Source organism: Choloepus didactylus, chromosome 4 (assembly GCF_015220235.1).
Source record: "Choloepus didactylus isolate mChoDid1 chromosome 4, mChoDid1.pri, whole genome shotgun sequence".
Taxonomy (NCBI): Eukaryota; Metazoa; Chordata; class Mammalia; order Pilosa; family Megalonychidae; genus Choloepus; species Choloepus didactylus.
The window spans coordinates 136,762,798-136,781,096 of NC_051310.1; the positions used below are offsets into that span (position 1 = coordinate 136,762,798).

The 18,299-nt window shown below is 38.3% G+C and overlaps 2 protein-coding genes across 3 annotated transcripts in view; both read right to left on the reverse strand.

Annotated features, from left to right (window-relative positions):
• GOLM2 (golgi membrane protein 2) overlaps nt 1-18,299 on the reverse strand; it is a 207,480-nt gene that overhangs the window by 55,289 nt on the left and 133,892 nt on the right. The window lies entirely within an intron of this gene.
• On the reverse strand, nt 8,125-8,992 carry LOC119532075 (coiled-coil domain-containing protein 169-like). The gene has a single exon (XM_037834107.1). It carries the CDS (start codon nt 8,953-8,955, stop codon nt 8,125-8,127), a length of 831 nt encoding a protein of 276 aa, XP_037690035.1. The 5' UTR covers nt 8,956-8,992.

An 18,299-nucleotide genomic window follows, 5' to 3' on the forward strand; every position in this document is an offset into this window, starting at 1 on the left:
CATATAAATCTCCCTGGCAATGTGGGATATGACTCCTGGGGATGAGCCTGGACCTGGCATCAGGGGATTGAGAAAGCCTTCTTGAATAAAAGGGGGAAGAGAAATGAAACAAAATAAAGTTTCAGTGGCTGAGAGATTTCAAATGGAGTAGAGTGGTCATTCTGGAGGTTATTCTTATGTGTTATATAGATACTCCTTTTTAGTTTTTAAAGTACTGGAATACTTAGAAGGAAATACCCGAAACTGTTGAACTGCAACCCAGTAGACTTGATCCTTGAAGACGATTATATAACTATATAGCTTACACAGTGTGACTGTGTGATTGTGAAAACCTTGTGGTTCACACTCCCTTTATTTAGTGTATGGACAGATGAGTAGAAAAATGGGGACAAAAAGTAAATGACTAATAGTGTGTGAGTGTGTGTGTGTGTGTGTGGATGGGATGGGATGTTTGGGGTGTGCTTTTTTATTTTTATTCTTATTTTTTTTGAATAATGAAATGTTCAAAAATTTATTACATTGATGAATACTCAACTATATGATGGTTCTGTGAATAACACATTGTACACTTTGGATGATGCTATGGTATGTGAACATATCTCAATAAAACTGAATCAAAAAATCAATTGGCATTAGATGTGAGGGTCTATTTCTGAACTCTCAATTCAATTCCATTGTTAAATATATCTGTCTTTTTACCAATACCATCTTGATTTGATCAATGTATATGCTTGGTTATAGTAATATGCTTTAAAGAAAGGAAGCATGAGTCCTCCAACTTCATTCTTTCTCAAGATGTTTTTAGCTATTTGAGGCCCCTTACCCTTCTAAATAACTTTGATGATGGGCTTTTCCATTTCTGCAAAATAGACTCCTGGAATTTTGATTGGGATTGCATTGAATCTGTAAATCAATTTGGGTAGAATTGACATCTTAACGATATTTTGTCTTCAATCTTGATCCTAGAATGTCCTTCAATTTATTTAGGTTTTAGCAATGTTTTATAGTGTTCTGCATACAAATCCTTTACCTCCTTGGTTAAATTTACCCCTAGATAATTAATTCTTTTAGCTGCTATTGTAAATGGAATTTCTTTATTGATTTCCTCCTCAGATGGCTCATTACTAGTTATAGAAACCTTATTGATTTTTGCATGTTGATCTTGTACCCTGCCAGTTTGCTGAATTCACTTCTTAGCTCTAGAAGCCTTGATGTAAATTTTGGGACTTTCTATATATAGGATAATGTCATCTGCAAATAGTGAAAGTTTTACTTCTTCCTTTCCAATTTTGATGACTTTTATTTCTTTTTCTTGCCTAATGTTCTGGCTAGAACGTCCAGCTTAATGTTAAATAACAGTGGTGACAGTGGGCATTCATGTCTTGTTCTGGATCTTAGAGGGAAAGATTTCGGTCTTTCAAAATCAGGTATAATATTACCTGTGGGTTTTTCACATATACCCTTTAATGTGTTGGGGAAGTTTCCTTCTAATCCCATTTTTCTAAGTGTTTCTATGAAGAAGGGATGCTGGATTTTGTCAAATGCCTTTTCGGCATTAATAGAGATGATTGTGTGGTTTTCCTCACCTTCATTTTGTTAATGTGGTGTATTACATTAATTGATTTTCTCATGCTGAACCACCCTTGCATACCTCAGATAAAACCCTCTTGATCCTGGTTATAATTTTCCTTAATGTGCTCTTGGATTCAGTTCGCAAGGATTTTGTTGAGGATTTTTGCATCATATTCATAGGAAAAATAGGATGGTAATTTTCTTTTCTTGAAGTATCTTTATCTGACTTTGGTATTAGGGTGATGCTATCCTCAGAGAATAAGTTGGGTAGTCTTCTCTTCCTTGTAACATTTTGGAAGAGTTTCAGCATGATCAGCATTAATTCTTCCTGGAAATTTTGGTAGAATTCACCTGTGAAGCCTTCTGCTCCTGGGCTTTTCCTTGTTGGGAGGTTTTTGATGACTGTTCAATCTCTTGTAATTGGTCTGTTGAGGTCTTCTATTTCTTCTAGCGTCATACTGTTTGAAAGAATTTGTCCATTTCATCAAGGTTGTCTGATTTGTTGACATAAAGTTGTTCATGGTATCCTCTTATGATCCTTTATATTTCCGTGGGCTCAGTAGTGATGTGTCTTTTCTCATTTCTGATTTTACTTATTTGTGTCTTCTCTCTTTTTTTCTTTGTCAGTCTAACTAAGGGTTTGTCAATTTTATTGATCCTTTCAAAGAACAAATTTTAGTTTTATTAATTCTCACTATTGTTTTTTAATTCTCAATTTCATTTATTTCTGCCCTAATCTTTGTTATTTCTTTCCTTCTGCTTGCTTTGGAACTAGTTTGCTGTTCTTTTTCTAGTTCCTCCAGATACGCTGTTAGGTGTTTAATTTTAGCTCTTTCTTCTTTTTTAATGTAAGCATTTAGGGCTATAAATTTCCTTCTCAGCACTGCCTTCCATAAGTTTTGATACGTTGTGTTCTTGTTTTCATTCATCGCAAGATATTTACTGATTTCCCTTGCAATTTCTTTTTTGACCTACTCATTGTTTAAGAGTGTTATTTAACTTCCATATATTAGTGGATTTTCCAGTTCTCCACCTGATACTGATTTCCAGCTTCATTCTGACACTTTGTATAATTTCAATGTTTTTAAATTTACTGAGACTTATTTTGTGACCCAATATGTGGTCTATAATGAGAAAGATCCATGTGCACTCAAGGAGAATGTATATCCTGCTGTTTGGGTATGCAATGTTCTATATATGTCTGTTAGATCTAGCACTTTTATCAAAATATTCAAGCACTCTGTTTCCTTACTGATCCACTGTCCAAATGTTCTATCTATTGATGAGAATGGTGTATCGAAATCTCCAACTATTATTGTAGAGGTGTCTTTTTCTACCTTTAGTTTTGCCAGTGTTTGCCTCATGTACCTTGGGGCACCAAGGTTAAGAGCATAAATATTTATGATTGTTATTTCTTCTTGGTGGATTGCCCCTTTTAATATATAGTGTACTTCTTTGCTCTTATAACAGCTTTTGACTTAAAGTCTACCTTGTCCAATATTGATACAGATACCCCAGCTCTTTTGTGGTTACTATTTGCATGGAATATCCTTTTCCAACCTTTCCTTCAAACCTATTTGTGTCTTTAGCTTTAAGGTGAATCTCCTGTAAACAACATATAGTTGGATCATGCTTTTTATCCATTTTGCCCATCTGAGTCTTTGATTGAGGAGTTTAATCCATTAACATTCAGTTTTATTACCAGAAAGTCAGTACTTAGTTCAGCCATTTTATCCTTTGATTTTTACATGTCATCTCTCTCTCTCTTTTTTTTCCTGACTCTCTCTTCCTTTATCGCAACTTCCCTTTCTCTGTTGTTGATCTTTCGTGATGTATCTGAGTGATCCCTTTCTCACTTCTGTTATTGTGTATTTTTCTAATACTTTCTTTGTGTTTACCCTAAGGCTTATATTACACAACCTACATCCAAAACCTTCTAATTTGAAAAGATGCCAACTCAGCTTCAATAACATACATGTTCTCTGCTCCCATATCCCTCTGTTCCCCTCTTTATGTTTTTGTCCCACTTTAGCACTCTATATTTTGCATGTCCATTACCAGGAAATATGCATTTTTCTTGTTCAATTGTATTCTGACTCATAGGAATTAAAGAGTAGAGTTGTATATTGAGGATATAGTACTATTGGTTTTGTATTTACCCTTTTAGTTACCTTTACTGATTATCTTCATTTCTTCACACTCCTCCAAGGTACTCTCTCCTGTTTTTACTTTCAACCTTCAGAACTCCCTTGAGCAATTCTTGTAGGGCATGTCTTTTGCTGCTGAACTCTCTCAGTTTCTGTTTATCTGTGAATATTTTAAACTCTCCCTCATTTTTTTTTTTCAAGTACTTGTATCCCTCTTTTTATTTTTTAAACAGTTTTATTTACACATCACACAATCCACCTTAAGTAAAGAATCAATGATTCCCGGTATAATCATGTAATTATGCATTCACCACCACAATATGTATGAGGACTTTCCATTTCTTCCACAAAGAAAGAGGAAAAGAGAAAAGAAATGAAGATTTAAAATGTGAAAGATGGAAGAAAAATAAAAATAAAATAAAATACAATGAAAAGGTCAGACAACAACAATACCAAGAATCCCATATCACCCTCTTAAATCTCCCTCTTATAGACATTTAGCTGTGGTATATTGCCTTTGTTACAATTCATGGAAACATCTTATAATGTTGCCATTAACTATAAACTCTAGTTTGCATTGATTGTATTTTTCCCCTATACCATCCAATTTTCAGCACCTTGCAATGTTGACATTCATTTGTTCTCCCTTTTTAAAAAACATTCTTATATTTGTACATTTAATCACCATCACTGACCACACTAGATTTCACTAAGTTATACAATCTCATTCTTTATCTTCTGTCTTTCCTTCTGGTGTCATACATGCCCCTAGCCTTTCGCTTTCAACCATACTCACACTCATCTTTGTTCAGAGTACTTACAATATTGTGCTACTATCACACAGTATTATGCTATCCTTTTCTGGATCTATACAATCAGTCCTGTTGAACATTATGTACTCCATCAGCATCAAATGCCCACTTTCTAATTTCTTTCTATCTTCTGACAACCTGTGTTCTCAACGTCAACTTTCAAAGTTTGCTCATCAACGTTAGTTCATATTAGCGAGTCCATAGAGTGTCCATCCTTTTGTTTCTGGCTAATTTCACTCAATGTAATGTCTACTGTCTACCATTTTGTCTTTTGGATTTTCTATGTTATATCTGATTTTCTCTCTCTCTCTTTACTCTCAATGACAGTTTTCATTTCTATGCTGTTCTCCAAACCTCTCTCTCCCGTCTTTTCCTATCTCCCTGTAGTGCCCCTTTTAGTATTTCTTGTAGAGCAGGAATGTTGTTCACAAACTCTCTCAGTGTCTGTCTGAAAACATTTTAAACTCTCCCTCATTTCTGACGGATAGTTTTGCCAGATACAGAATTCTTGGCTGACAGTTTTTCTCTTTCAGGATCTTAAATATATCACACCACTGCCTTCTTGCTTCCATGTCTACTGAGAAATCCTTACATAGTCTTATCAAGCTTCCTTTGAATGTGATGGATCACTTTTCCCTTGCTGCTTTCAGAATTTTCTCTTTATCTTTGACACTTGATAATGTGATTATTAAGTGTCATGACATAGGTCTATTCAGATGTATTCTGTTTGGGGTCTGCTGCACCTCTTGGATCTGTAATTTTATGTCTTTCACAGCAGATGGGAAATTTCCAGTGATTATTTCCTCCATTATTGTTTCTGCCCCTTTTCCCTTCTATACTCCTTGTGGGACACCCATGGCATGTACATTCATGTACTTCATGTTGTCATTCAATTCCCTGAGACTCTGCTCATATTTTTTCATTCTTTCCCATCTGTTCTTTTATGCGTAGGATTTCAGGTGTTGTGTCCTTAGTTCATGAATCTTTTCTTCTGCCTCTTCAAATCTGCTGTTGTGTGTCTCCATTGTGTTTTTCATCTCTTCTATTGTGCCTTTCATTCCCATAAGTTCTTCCAATTGTTTTTTCAAACATTCAAGCTCTTCCTTATGTTTGCCCAATTTCTTTATTTTCTTCATCTCTTTTGTCATATCTTTCCTCAACTCATTGATTTGACTTTTGAATTGATTTAGCAAATTTGATTGAAGATCTTTAATTGTTGCAACTCCTGTATCTCATTTGAAGTGCAAGTTTGTTTCATTGACTGGGCCATATCTTCGCTTTTTTCTAGTGTGAATTGTAATTGTGTAGGCATCTGGTTTCCTTGATTACCCCAATCAGATTTTCCCAGACCAGACAGGCCCAGGTCTCAGGAAGAGGTGTAATCAGTATCAAATTTCCCTGAGGATGAGACTCAGCAGGTTGTCAGACTTTCTTGTGAAGCCTCTAGATGCTGTGCTTTTCCTGTCCTGCCCAGCAGGTGGTGCTTGTCAGCCTGCAGCGCCCCACCAGCATAAAGAGGCACGTTGTCTTTAATTTTTAGTAGACTCTGTCCCTGCCAGGAGCTGAGAGTGTCAGAAGCCAAGTTTAAGCTGTTTATGTTTTTTTCTGTTTGTTCCCCAGACCCTAGGGTTTGCGTTCTCTGAGGGAGAGCAGACACTTGAACTGGGCCCTGCCTCCCCCTTTTCTTAGGAAAGATAAGCCCTTTAGGGACTTATCTCCTACACTTGATTTCTTCCTTTGACTCTCCTAACTCCACCCTTGCCTGGATCAGCACCGACAACTGAAAATGCCTGAGGCTTTCTCTAATGAGCTACTTAGACTGAGATAAAAAAAGGAAAAAAGAAATCCCCTTTTCAGAGCCAGTCCCCAGCACCGCAGTTACCAGTCAAGAATCAGAGTTGGTGCCCAGTTCTATGTGCCCCTTTTCTTGGGACACAGGCCTTTTCCAGTATTCTGAGCTCAGCTGATTCCAAAAGCCTCTGTTTTTATTTATTTACGTATTTCTTTTTCTGTCAGCCCCACTTCCTCTCTGCTGGGAGGAATGTCCGGGTTCCTTTCCTGTTTGCTCTGGGTTTATCTGGCTCATAGCTTGTATTCTGTAGTCCAAATTCATTAATTAAAACTCAATTGGAGCTTGATTGAGCTACCGTCCCTTTCTCCTAGTACACAGCTTCTTTTTCCCACAGGGAAGTGTTTCAACTCAGTCTGCCATGCCAGTGGAGGAGGGGCACCAGCTCCACAGTTTGAGGAGCTTTACTTATAGTTCTTATGCTGTGATCTCAGCTGTTCCATCCATTCCAGACTGGTGTAAGATGTATGTTCAGTCACAGATGTCCCCCAACAGCTGTTCCAGACTATTTACTGGATATATGCTAGTTGTTCCAAGGACTAACTATATTTCATACTTCCCTATGCTGCCATCTTGCCCCACCTTCTCCTCTGTATTACATTTTCACATGAAAGGATTGCTGTTTGGCTATATGAAATTGAAGCATTCTTCATTAAGAAAGAAAGTGATCATCTAGAGAGGTAAGTTATAGAAATACATTTAGCTTTCATTACTGAAAACTAATAAATAAATAGTAAACTACTACAATTTAGGTTTTAGTACCAGATATAAGATGAGAACACCACTGGCTGAAAGCAATGCTTATCTCTGAGTCATTTCTGAACATTTAAAGATAAATAACAACTTTACTTGCCAAAATGGGCAAGTAAATTATATGTATGTTTCAAACCTAGGTGATAGTTTCAAAACCAGTCTAAACATGACTAAAACTCAATAAATTTTTAAATACCTTAAAAGAATCTTTTCTGTGTCTCCAGTCTACCCACCTCCCCCAAAGTTAACTATTGTGAACACTTGCAAAATTTGGTTCCAAAGAACTAGGCCATTACTATAGATTAATAAACATCACAAATGCCTTAAATCACCATCTGCTAAGTGGCAGGATCTTGTTGAATGATTGACTTCATAGAATGGTATGTAACCTTAGACATTGTATATTTTCCTCAGTTATTTAAAGGTGTGAAAACAGAGGTGAGGTGAAGGGATTTTCCTGAAATCTCAGAAGTTCATGACAGAGTAGGGATATAACCACACCGATTCCCAATTCAAAATTGTTTCCACTATGCCATGATATTTCAAGACCAAATGTTTAAAGTGCACTTGATTTGCAGCTTTGTTTAAACCTATGTGTAAAATGCTGAACATACTATAGCCTAAAGTAACACAAATTTTTCATGAACTCATATTTTTAAGCAAGTCAACCAGACTCAAAATGTAATAGCAATGTTACTGCAAGAGCAGATGATGGATATACTATTAAATGCATGTGTAATGAGGCCAACCTTTCTGTTCCCTACCATATGTAAAAAATCATGAGTCCTGCTACTAGATATTTTAGAGTCACATGAGAAAATTACTTTCATCCAGACAAAGGAAGGAACTTCTGGAAGAGGAGCTAAAACAAAGTTTGGTAACTCTTTCTTATCTATTTCATTCCCCCCAAAATGTGTTGAACATTAACTTTACAAACTGAATATCAGAGATGAAAAAAAAAAAAAAATTAGACATCCATCCAGTTCTGGAATCATGGAGTGAGTTTTGGAAGATGGTTTGTTCTTGTAATCTTTTTCACTGGTCCTTTCTTGACATTCATTGTCTTCTGATTAACTGGATTATATCTTCCCATTCTCACTAGATTCTCCTTCATTCTAGGCAGCTGATCCATCTGTTGCCTGTTAGAAACCTGGTGGGAACCAGATACCTGATGCTGGCTCCAGCAGTGGTTTATTTTCCGAATGAGCTGCGTGTCACTGTTTCTGCCGGTCTCTCCAGGTTCCAGGGCAGTGGTTTTCCTTTTGACTTCAGTCCTCTGATGGATCTGCAACATTTCAGCTAGGCACGTGTGGCGCTCGTTGTTGGTCCTGCGGTAAGCCTTTGATTCTTGTTCCAATCTAAGTGCATACTCTTTCACTTGATTTTCAAGACTCCTTTTTTCTTTTTCTAGCTGTTTAACTAATGAACTTAAGGATTCCACTGGCATTCGTTCATAGACATGAATAGAAGACAGTCTATCTGAAGGATTTCCACGATTTTTTTCCATTTTCTCTTCAAGAGCAACAATTTGCTTTTCTAGTTGGTCGTTCAGTTCAAGTTGTGTCTTGTAGTGGGTCTTCCATTCACTGCCTTCATTGTCAGCACTGAGTTTGGCTTCCAGTTCTGTTATCTTGTGTTTTATCTCAAGCATTAAGAGGTGCACAATATCCTTCGTGTGGATCTCCTCCAGCAGCTCCAGCTTGAGGCGGTCGATGCTCAGGCCCTCGAAGCTGTCACCTCTGCCCACCCCCATCGCGTCGCTTGGTGCGCCCGGGAGCCCGGGCCTGCAGGGATGGCCGGCACAGGGCGGCCACAGTGACATCCGGGGCCATCACCATGGGAGGTGCCTCACTGCCTCATAGTTGGGCTCCTGGTGCCTCAGCACCTCTCCCTCATTTTTGATGGGCACTTTTGCTGGAGAAAGAATTTGGAACTGGCAGTTTTTCTCTTTCTGTACTCTAAATATGAAAGACTGACTTTTTGCCTCCACTTATTCTTTTTTTTTTTTTTTTTTGAAATTTTTTTTTTATTGAGATATATTCACATACCACGCAGTCATACAAAACAAATCGTACTTTCGATTGTTTACAGTACCATTACATAGTTGTACATTCATCACCTAAATCAATCCCTGACACCTTCATTAGCACACACACAAAAATAACAAGAATAATAATTAGAGTGAAAAAGAGCAATTGAAGTAAAAAAGAACACTGGGTACCTTTGTCTGTTTGTTTCCTTCCCCTATTTTTCTACTCATCCATCCATAAACTAGACAAAGTGGAGTGTGGTCCTTATGGCTTTCCCAATCCCATTGACACCCCTCATAAGCTACATTTTTATACAACTGTCTTCGAGATTCATGGGTTCTGGGTTGTAGTTTGATAGTTTCAGGTATCCACCACCAGCTACCCCAATTCTTTAGAACCTAAAAAGGGTTGTCTAAAGTGTGCGTAAGAGTGCCCACCAGAGTGACCTCTCGGCTCGTTTTGGAATCTCTCTGCCACTGAAGCTTATTTCATTTCCTTTCACATCCCCCTTTTGGTCAAGAAGATGTTCTCCGTCCCACGATGCCGGGTCTACATTCCTCCCCGGGAGTCATATTCCACGTTGCCAGGGAGATTCACTCCCCTGGGTGTCTGATCCCACGTAGGGGGGAGGGCAGTGATTTCACCTTTCAAGTTGGCTTAGCCAGAGAGAGAGGGCCACATCTGAGCAACAAAGAGGCATTCAGGAGGAGACTCTTAGGCACAAATATAGGGAGGCCTAGCCTCTCCTTTGCAGCAACCGTCTTCCCAAGGGTAAAACTTATGGTAGAGGGCTCAACCCATCAAACCACCAGTCCCCTATGTCTGTGGTCATGTTAGCAACCATGGAAGTGGGGTAGGCGAATACCCCTGCATTCTCCACAGGCTCCTCAAGGGGGCACTATATCATTTTTTTTCCTTGTTTTTCTTTCTTTCTTTCTTTTTTTTTTTTTAACTTTCCCTTCTTTTTTAAATCAACTCTATGAAAAAAAAAGTTAAAAAGAAAACAAACATACAATAAAAGAACATTTCAAAGAGATCATAACAAGGGAGTAAGAAAAAGACAACTAACCTAAGATAACTGCTTAACTTCCAACATATTCCTACTTTACCCCAAGAAAGTTACATAATATAGCAACCTTTCTGTGAACTTGTTCCTACTATATCCATCAGAAATTAACAGACCATAGTCATTTCTGGGCATCCCCAGAACGTTAAATAGCTTATCTGTTCTTCTTGGAATACTGTTCACCCTTCCTTAATTGCTCTCTACTGCTAGTTCCCCTACATTCTACATTATAAACCATTTGTTTTACATTTTTCAAAGTTCACATTAGTGGTAGCATATAATATTTCTCTTTTTGTGCCTGGCTTATTTCGCTCAGCATTATGTCTTCAAGGTTCATCCATGTTGTCATATGTTTCACGAGATCGTTCCTTCTTACTGCCGCGTAGTATTCCATCGTGTGTATATACCACATTTTATTTATCCACTCATCTGTTGAAGGACATTTGGGTTGTTTCCATCTCTTGGCAATTGTGAATAATGCTGCTATGAACACTGGCGTGCAGATATCTGTTCGTGTCACTGCTTTCCGACCTTCCGGGTATATACCGAGAAGTGCAATCGCTGGATCGAATGGTAGCTCTATATCTAGTTTTCTAAGGAACTGCCAGACTGACTTCCAGAGTGGCTGAACCATTATACAGTCCCACCAACAATGAATAAGAGTTCCAATTTCTCCACATCCCCTCCAGCATTTGTAGTTTCCTGTTTGTTTAATGGCAGCCATTCTAACCGGTGTTAGATGGTATCTTATTGTGGTTTTAATTTGCATCTCTCTAATAGCTAGTGAAGCTGAACATTTTTTCATGTGTTTCTTGGCCATTTGTATTTCCTCTTCAGAGAACTGTCTTTTCATATCTTTTGCCCATTTTATAATTGGGCTGTCTGTACTATTGTCATTGAGTTGTAGGATTTCTTTGTATATGCAAGATATCAGTCTTTTGTCAGATACATGGTTTCCAAAATTTTTTTCCCATTGAGTTGGCTGCCTCTTTACCTTTTTGAGAAATTCCTTTGAGGTGCAGAAACTTCTAAGCTTGAGGAGTTCCCATTTAACTATTTTCTCTTTTGTTGCTTGTGCTTTGGGTGTACAGTCTAGGAAGTGGCCGCCTAATACAAGGTCTTGAAGATGTTTTCCTACATTATCTTCTAGGAGTTTTATGGTACTTTCTTTTATATTGAGATCTTTGGTCCATTTGAGTTAATTTTTGTGTAGGGGGTGAGGTAGGGGTCCTCTTTCATTCTTTTGGATATGGATATCCAACTCTCCCAGCCCCATTTGTTGAAAAGACCATTATGACTCAGTTCAGTGACTTTGGGGGCCTTATCAAAGATCAGTCGGCCATAGATCTGAGGGTCTATCTCTGAATTCTCAATTCGATTCCATTGATCTATATGTCTATCTTTGTGCCAGTACCATGCTGTTTTGGCAACTGTGGCTTTATAATAAGCTTCAAAGTCAGGCAGTGTAAGTCCTCCCACTTCGTTTTTCTTTTTAGAGTGTCTTTAGCAATTCGAGGCATCTTCCCTTTCTAAATAAATTTGATAACTAGCTTTTCCAAGTCTGCAAAGTAGGTTGTTGGAATTTTGATTGGGATTGCATTGAATCTGTAGATGAGTTTGGGTAGAATTGACATCTTAATGACATTTAGTCTTCCTATCCATGAACATGGAATATTTTTCCATCTTTTAAGGTCCCCTTCTATTTCTTTTAGTAGAGTTATGTAGTTTTCTTTGTATAGGTCTTTTACATCTTTGGTTAAGTTTATTCCTAGGTACTTGATTTTTTTAGTTGCTATTGAAAATGGTATCTTTTTCTTGAGTGTCTCTTCAGTTTGTTCATTTCTAGCATATAGAAACATTACTGACTTATGTGCATTAATCTTGTATCCCGCTACTTTGCTAAATTTGTTTATTAGCTCTAGTAGCTGTATCGTCGATTTCTCAGGGTTTTCTAGATATAAGATCATATCGTCTGCAAACAATGACAGTTTTACTTCTTCTTTTCCAATTTGGATGCCTTTTATTTCTTTGTCTTGCCGGATTGCCCTGGCTAGCACTTCCAGCACAATGTTGAATAACAGTGGTGATAGTGGGCATCCTTCTCTTGTTCCTGATCTTAGAGGGAAGGCTTTCAGTCTCTCACCATTGAGTACTATGCTGGCTGTGGGTTTTTCATATATGCTCTTTATCATGTTGAGGAAGTTTCCTTCAATTCCTACCTTTTGAAGTGTTTTTATCAAAAAGGGATGTTGGATTTTGTCAAATGCTTTTTCAGCATCTATTGAGATGATCAATTGATTTTTCCCTTTCGAGTTTTTAATGTGTTGTAATACACTGATTGTTTTTCTTATGTTGAACCATCCTTGCATGCCTGGAATGAACCCCACTTGGTCATGGTGTATGATTTTTTTAATGTGTCTTTGGATTCGATTTGCAAGTATTTTGTTGAGGATTTTTGCATCTATATTCATTAGGGAGATTGGCCGGTAGTTTTCCTTTTTTGTAGCATCTTTGCCTGGTTTTGGTATTAGATTGATGTTAGCTTCATAAAATGAGTTAGGTAGTGTTCCCTTTTCTTCAATGTTTTGAAAGAGTTTGAGTAAGATTGGTGTCAGTTCTTTCTGGAAAGTTTGGTAGAATTCCCCTGTGAAGCCATCTGGCCCTGGGCATTTATTTGTGGGAAGATTTTTGATGACTGATTGGATCTCTTTGCTTGTGATGGGTTGGTTGAGGTCTTCTATTTCTTCTCTGGTCAGTCTAGGTTGTTCATATCTTTCCAGGAAATTGTCCATTTCTTCTACATTGTCCAGTTTGTTGCCATACAGTTGTTCATAATATCCTCTTATAATTTTTTTAATTTCTTCAGGATCTGCAGTTATGTCACCTTTTTCATTCATTATTTTGTTTATATGGGTCTTGTCTCTTTTTGATTTTGTCAGTCTAGCTAGGGGCTTGTCAATCTTGTTGATCTTCTCAAAGAACCAACTTTTGGTGATATTTATCCTCTCTATTGTTTTTTTGTTCTCTGTGTCATTTATTTCTGCTTTAATCCTTGTTATTTCTTTTCTTCTACTTGGTTTAGGATTGGTTTGCTGTTCATTTTCTAGCTTCTTCAGTTCATCCATTAGTTCTTTGATTTTGGCTCTTTCTTCCTTTTTAATATATGCGTTTAGTGCTATAAATTTCCCCCTTAGCACTGCTTTTGCTGCATCCCATAGGTTTTGGTATGTTGTGTTCTCATTTTCATTCGTCTCTATATATTTAGCAATTTCTCTTGCTATTTCTTCTTTAACCCACTGATTGTTTAGGAGTGTGTTGTTTAACCTCCAGGTATTTGTGAATTTTCTAAGTCTCTGATGGTTATTGACTTCTAATTGTATTCCATTGAGGTCAGAGAATGTGCTTTGAATAATTTCAATCTTTTTAAATTTATTGAGGCTTGTTTTATGTCCCAGCATATGATCTATTCTGGAGAAAGTTCCGTGAGCACTAGAAAAGTATGTGTATCCTGGTGATTTGGGATGTAATGTCCTGTAGATGTCTGTTAAATCTAATTCATTTATCAGATTGTTTAGGTTTTCAATTTCCTTATTGGTCTTCTGTCTGGTTGATCTATCTATAGGAGAGAGTGATGTGTTGAAGTCTCCCACAATTATTGTGGAAACATCAATTGCTTCCTTTAGTTTTGTCAGTGTTTCTCTCATGTATTTTGTGGCACCTTGATTGGGTGCATAGACATTTACGATTGTTATTTCTTCTTGCTGAATTGCCCCTTTTATTAGTATGTAGTGGCCTTCTTTGTCTCTCAAAACATCCCTGCATTTGAAGTCTATTTTATCTGAGATTAATATTGCTACACCTGCTTTCTTTTGGCTGTAGCTTGCATGAAATATTTTTTTCCATCCTTTCACTTTCAGTTTCTTAGTGTCCCTGTGTCTAAGATGAGTCTCTTGTATGCAGCATATTGATGGTTCATTTTTTTTGATCCATTCTGCGAATCTATATCTTTTAACTGGGGAGTTTAATCCATTTACATTCAACATTATAACCGTGAAGGCATTTCTTGAATCGGCCATCTTATCCTTTGGTTTATGTTTGCCATATTTTTCCCCTCTGTCTATTAATATCCTTTATTGTACCCATACCGAACCTCTTTAGTACTGAACCTTTCTCCAAGTCTCTCTGTCCTGTCTTTGTTTCTCTGTCTGTAGGGCTCCCTTTAGTATCTCCAGTAGGGCAGGTCTCTTGTTAGCAAATTCTCTCAGCATTTGTTTGTCTGTGAAAAATTTAAGCTCTCCCTCAAATTTGAAGGAGAGCTTTGCTGGATAAAGTATTCTTGGCTGGAAATTTTTCTCACTCAGAATTTTAAATATATCGTGCCACTGCCTTCTTGCCTCCATGGTGGCTGCTGAGTAGTCACTACTTAGTCTTATGCTGTTTCCTTTGTATGTGGTGAATTGCTTTTCTCTTGCTGCTTTCAGAACTTGCTCCTTCTCTTCTGTGTTTGACAGTGTGATCAGTATATGTCTCGGAGTGGGTTTATTTGGATTTATTCTATTTGGAGTTCGCTGAGCATTTATGATTTGTGTATTTATGTTGTTTAGAAGATTTGGGAAGTTTTCCCCAACAATTTCTTTGAATACTCTTCCTAGACCTTTACCCTTTTCTTCCCCTTCTGGGACACCAATGAGTCTTATATTCGGACGTTTCATATTATCTATCATATCCCTGAGGTCCATTTCGATTTTTTCAATTTTTTTCCCCATTCTTTCTTTTATGCTTTCATTTTCCATTCTGTCATCTTCCAGGTCACTGATTAGTTGTTCAACTTCCTCTAGTCTTGTACTATGAGTGTCCAGAATCTTTTTAATTTGGTCAACAGTTTCTTTAATTTCCATAAGATCATCCATTTTTTTATTTAGTCTTGCAATGTCTTCTTTATGCTCTTCTAGAGTCTTCTTGATTTCCTTCATATCCCGTACTATGGTCTCATTGTTTATCTTTAGTTCTTTGAGTAGCTGCTCTAGGTGCTGTGTCTCTTCTGGTCTTTTGATTTGGGTGCTTGGGCTTGGGTTATCCATATCGTCTGGTTTTTTCATATGCTTTATAATTTTCTGTTGTTTTTGGCCTCATGGCATTTGCTGAACTTGATAGGGTTCTTTTAGGGTTTGTAGACCTATTGAAGTCCTTATCTCTAATTTATGAGATCTACAGCTTCGTGGAGTACACTTTCTCTAACTAACCAGCAGGTGGCGTCCACGAGCCACCTGTTCTCCAGAAGCCAGTTCTCCCCTGCTTAGCCTTTTTTTTGAGTGGGGGAGTGAGTCTTGTGGGGCCCAATTGGTGTACCAAGCTTGCGTGTGTAGTTGGTGTTGCCTGCCCTGTATGTGGGGAGTGTTTCTGGGCAGTCGGGGAGGGGGGGTGGTGCTAACAATGAAATCTCCCTGGTGATCCTAGAGTTTTAAAGCTGCTGCAATAGTCTAATCCTTCAGTTCAGTCCTGCCACAGTTTGTCTCTGCCACTGACCCACAAGTCCTTGGTATTGGCGTATGGCTCCTGAGACTTGCAAGTGGGCCCGTCTTCCAGGTTGTGCACCCCGGGTCCTCTGTTGAGGGATGACTGTGCTATGTCACAGGTGAGTGCCGGCCCCCCAGCGCAGTTCTGGGCTGCTGGGCTGTGTAGGGAGGCTCCCAGTCTGCTGAAATGATGGCTGAATGGGGCTTTGTTAATTCACACTGCTCCACCTTCCCAACTCTGGGACAATCAGCTGAGGTTGCAGGGAAGGCTAATGTCCACGCCCAGTTTTGTGGTGTGTGCCTGTTATTTGAAGCACTTCCGTCACACTGGGTTGTCTGGGGCAGCTCTGGGCTATGGGGCTGGCGATGGGCAGGAGTGTTTCCTGTCCACCAGGATGGTGGCTGTGAGCGGACACCCCCCTTTTCTTGGGAAGTTGTGGTGTTTAGTGAATTTTCTCAGCCACTGAATTATTGCCTTTTGTCTCAGAGCTCTCTTAGTTCTGCTCTTGACTTGACGTGCCCAAATTGAAAGTCTCTGAAGCTTTCTGTATTGGGCTTCTTAGAGTAATTGTTTTAGAAAAAGAAAAAAGGATTAAAAAAAAAAAAAAAAAAAAAAAGGGCCCTCCTCAGAGATCTAATGGGTTATTGAAATGCTAAGAGACAAAGCAACCAGGGCCATTAAGGAAAGGTCCACAGGGCAGAGAGATCGGCTTTTCTTCAGGATTTGCATATGCGCCTTAGGGCCTGAGCTCCGCCTTTCCCCTTTCTGTGTTCACCAGAACTCCAAAAATCCTCTGCTTTTATTTTGGAGTTTTTCGTGTTGTTTTTTTTTTTTTCTATGCCTGTCTCCTCTCTGCTGGGCTGGCTGCTCTCAGATTCTCTGGTGTCTGGTCTCAATCTATCTATGGTTGGAGTCTGGATCAGTAGAATGAGTTTCCGATAAAAGCAGCCACTGCAGTTCTCCCTTCTCCTTCCCAGAGCTGACAGCCCCTCCTCCCACGGGACTGAGCCTGGCAGGGAGGGGCGCGGGTCCCCTGGCCGCAAAAACTTACAGATTTCGCTGATCTCAGCAGTTCGACGTTTTCATGAGTGTTGTATGAAGTATGCCCAAAGTCAGATTGCTCTGTGGTGTCCAGTCCACGCAGTTCCTGGCTTTCTACCTACTTTCCTGGAGGAGTAACTAAAACATACAGCTCACCAGTCTGCCATCTTGCCCCGCCTCCAAAAACTCCACTTATTCTTATATTGAGGATCTCTTATATGTGGTGAATCACTTTTCATTTGCTGCTTTCAGAATTTTCCTTTTATCTTTGGCATTTGACATTCTGACTAGTATGTGTCTTGAAGTAGGTCTTTTAGAATTTATTTTGATTGGAATATGTTGCACTTCTTGGGCATGTATAATTATGTCTTTCATAAGAGTTGGGAAATTTGGGGGCATTATTTCCTCAAATATTCTATCTGCTCCTTTTCCCTTCTTTTCTCTTCTGGGACACCCATGATGCCTATGTTTCTGCACTTCATGCTGTCACTCAAATCCCTGAGATACTACTCAATTTTTTCCATTCTTTTCTCTATCTGTTCTTCTGACTGAATAATTTCAATTGTCCTGTCTTCTAGGTTCACTGATTTTTCTTCTGCCTATTCAAATTTGCTGTTTTATGTTTTAGTGTATTTCTTTTTGACTGAAAATTAGTCTTTACTGGATCAGTGTATTTTTAATCTCTACTATTGTGTCTTTCATCCCCACAATTTCTGTTTTTTTTTAATATACTTTCAACTTCTTTTTTATGTTCAAACACTGTCTTCTTAATATTCTTTATCTCCTTATTCATATTTTCCTTAATCTCCTTGAATTGATTTAGGAGATTTGTTTGAACTTCCTCCATTAATTGTTCCAAATTCTGTGTCTCCTCTGAAGTTTTAATTTCTTCCCTTGATTGAGCCATATTTCCTGTGTTTTAGTATGGCTTTTAATTTTTTGCTGATGATTAGCCATCTGATAATCTTGATGAATTAACTCTCAAGGTCAGTTTCTCCCTCTTATCTAGGGTTTTATTGTTGACTGGCTTTGTGTTAAGGCTCTTCTTTGATGCTCAGCTCAACTTATTCCAGACCTTCAGAATAGCCTGAGTTTAACTGATCAGATTTTCTCAGTTCTTCTTCATTTGATTCTGGCCATTGATATGCAGTTCTATTTTTAAGACTGTACTTTTTGCATAATTGTTTCATGTCCAGGAGAAAGCACATTTTCCTCTGTTCCTTCTCTACGAATCTTGATTTGTTCTGTTTGTTTTTGTCCAGATTTTTCTCCCCAGCTGCTGTGATATGTTTAAATTCTGTCGTTCAATCAGTGCCCTGTTTTCCTTACACTTTTTAGTTCTGGTACCCTCCTGTCTTATAGCAGTTCAATTAAACCACCCCACCCCACCCCCTTTTTTTTCTCTGTGAGGTCTCTCTGCCTCCAGTTTCTTTCCTATTAGGGTATCCCACCTTGAGAAGACAGATGAGATAAATCCAGAAAGTTGGATCACTCCAGAAAAGTCTGTTTTCC

What these genes read in the sequence shown, in the direction of transcription:
- LOC119532075 (XM_037834107.1), bottom strand. Translation starts at nt 8,955, where the DNA reads ATGTCACTGTGGCCGCCCTGTGCCGGCCATCCCTGCAGGCCCGGGCTC.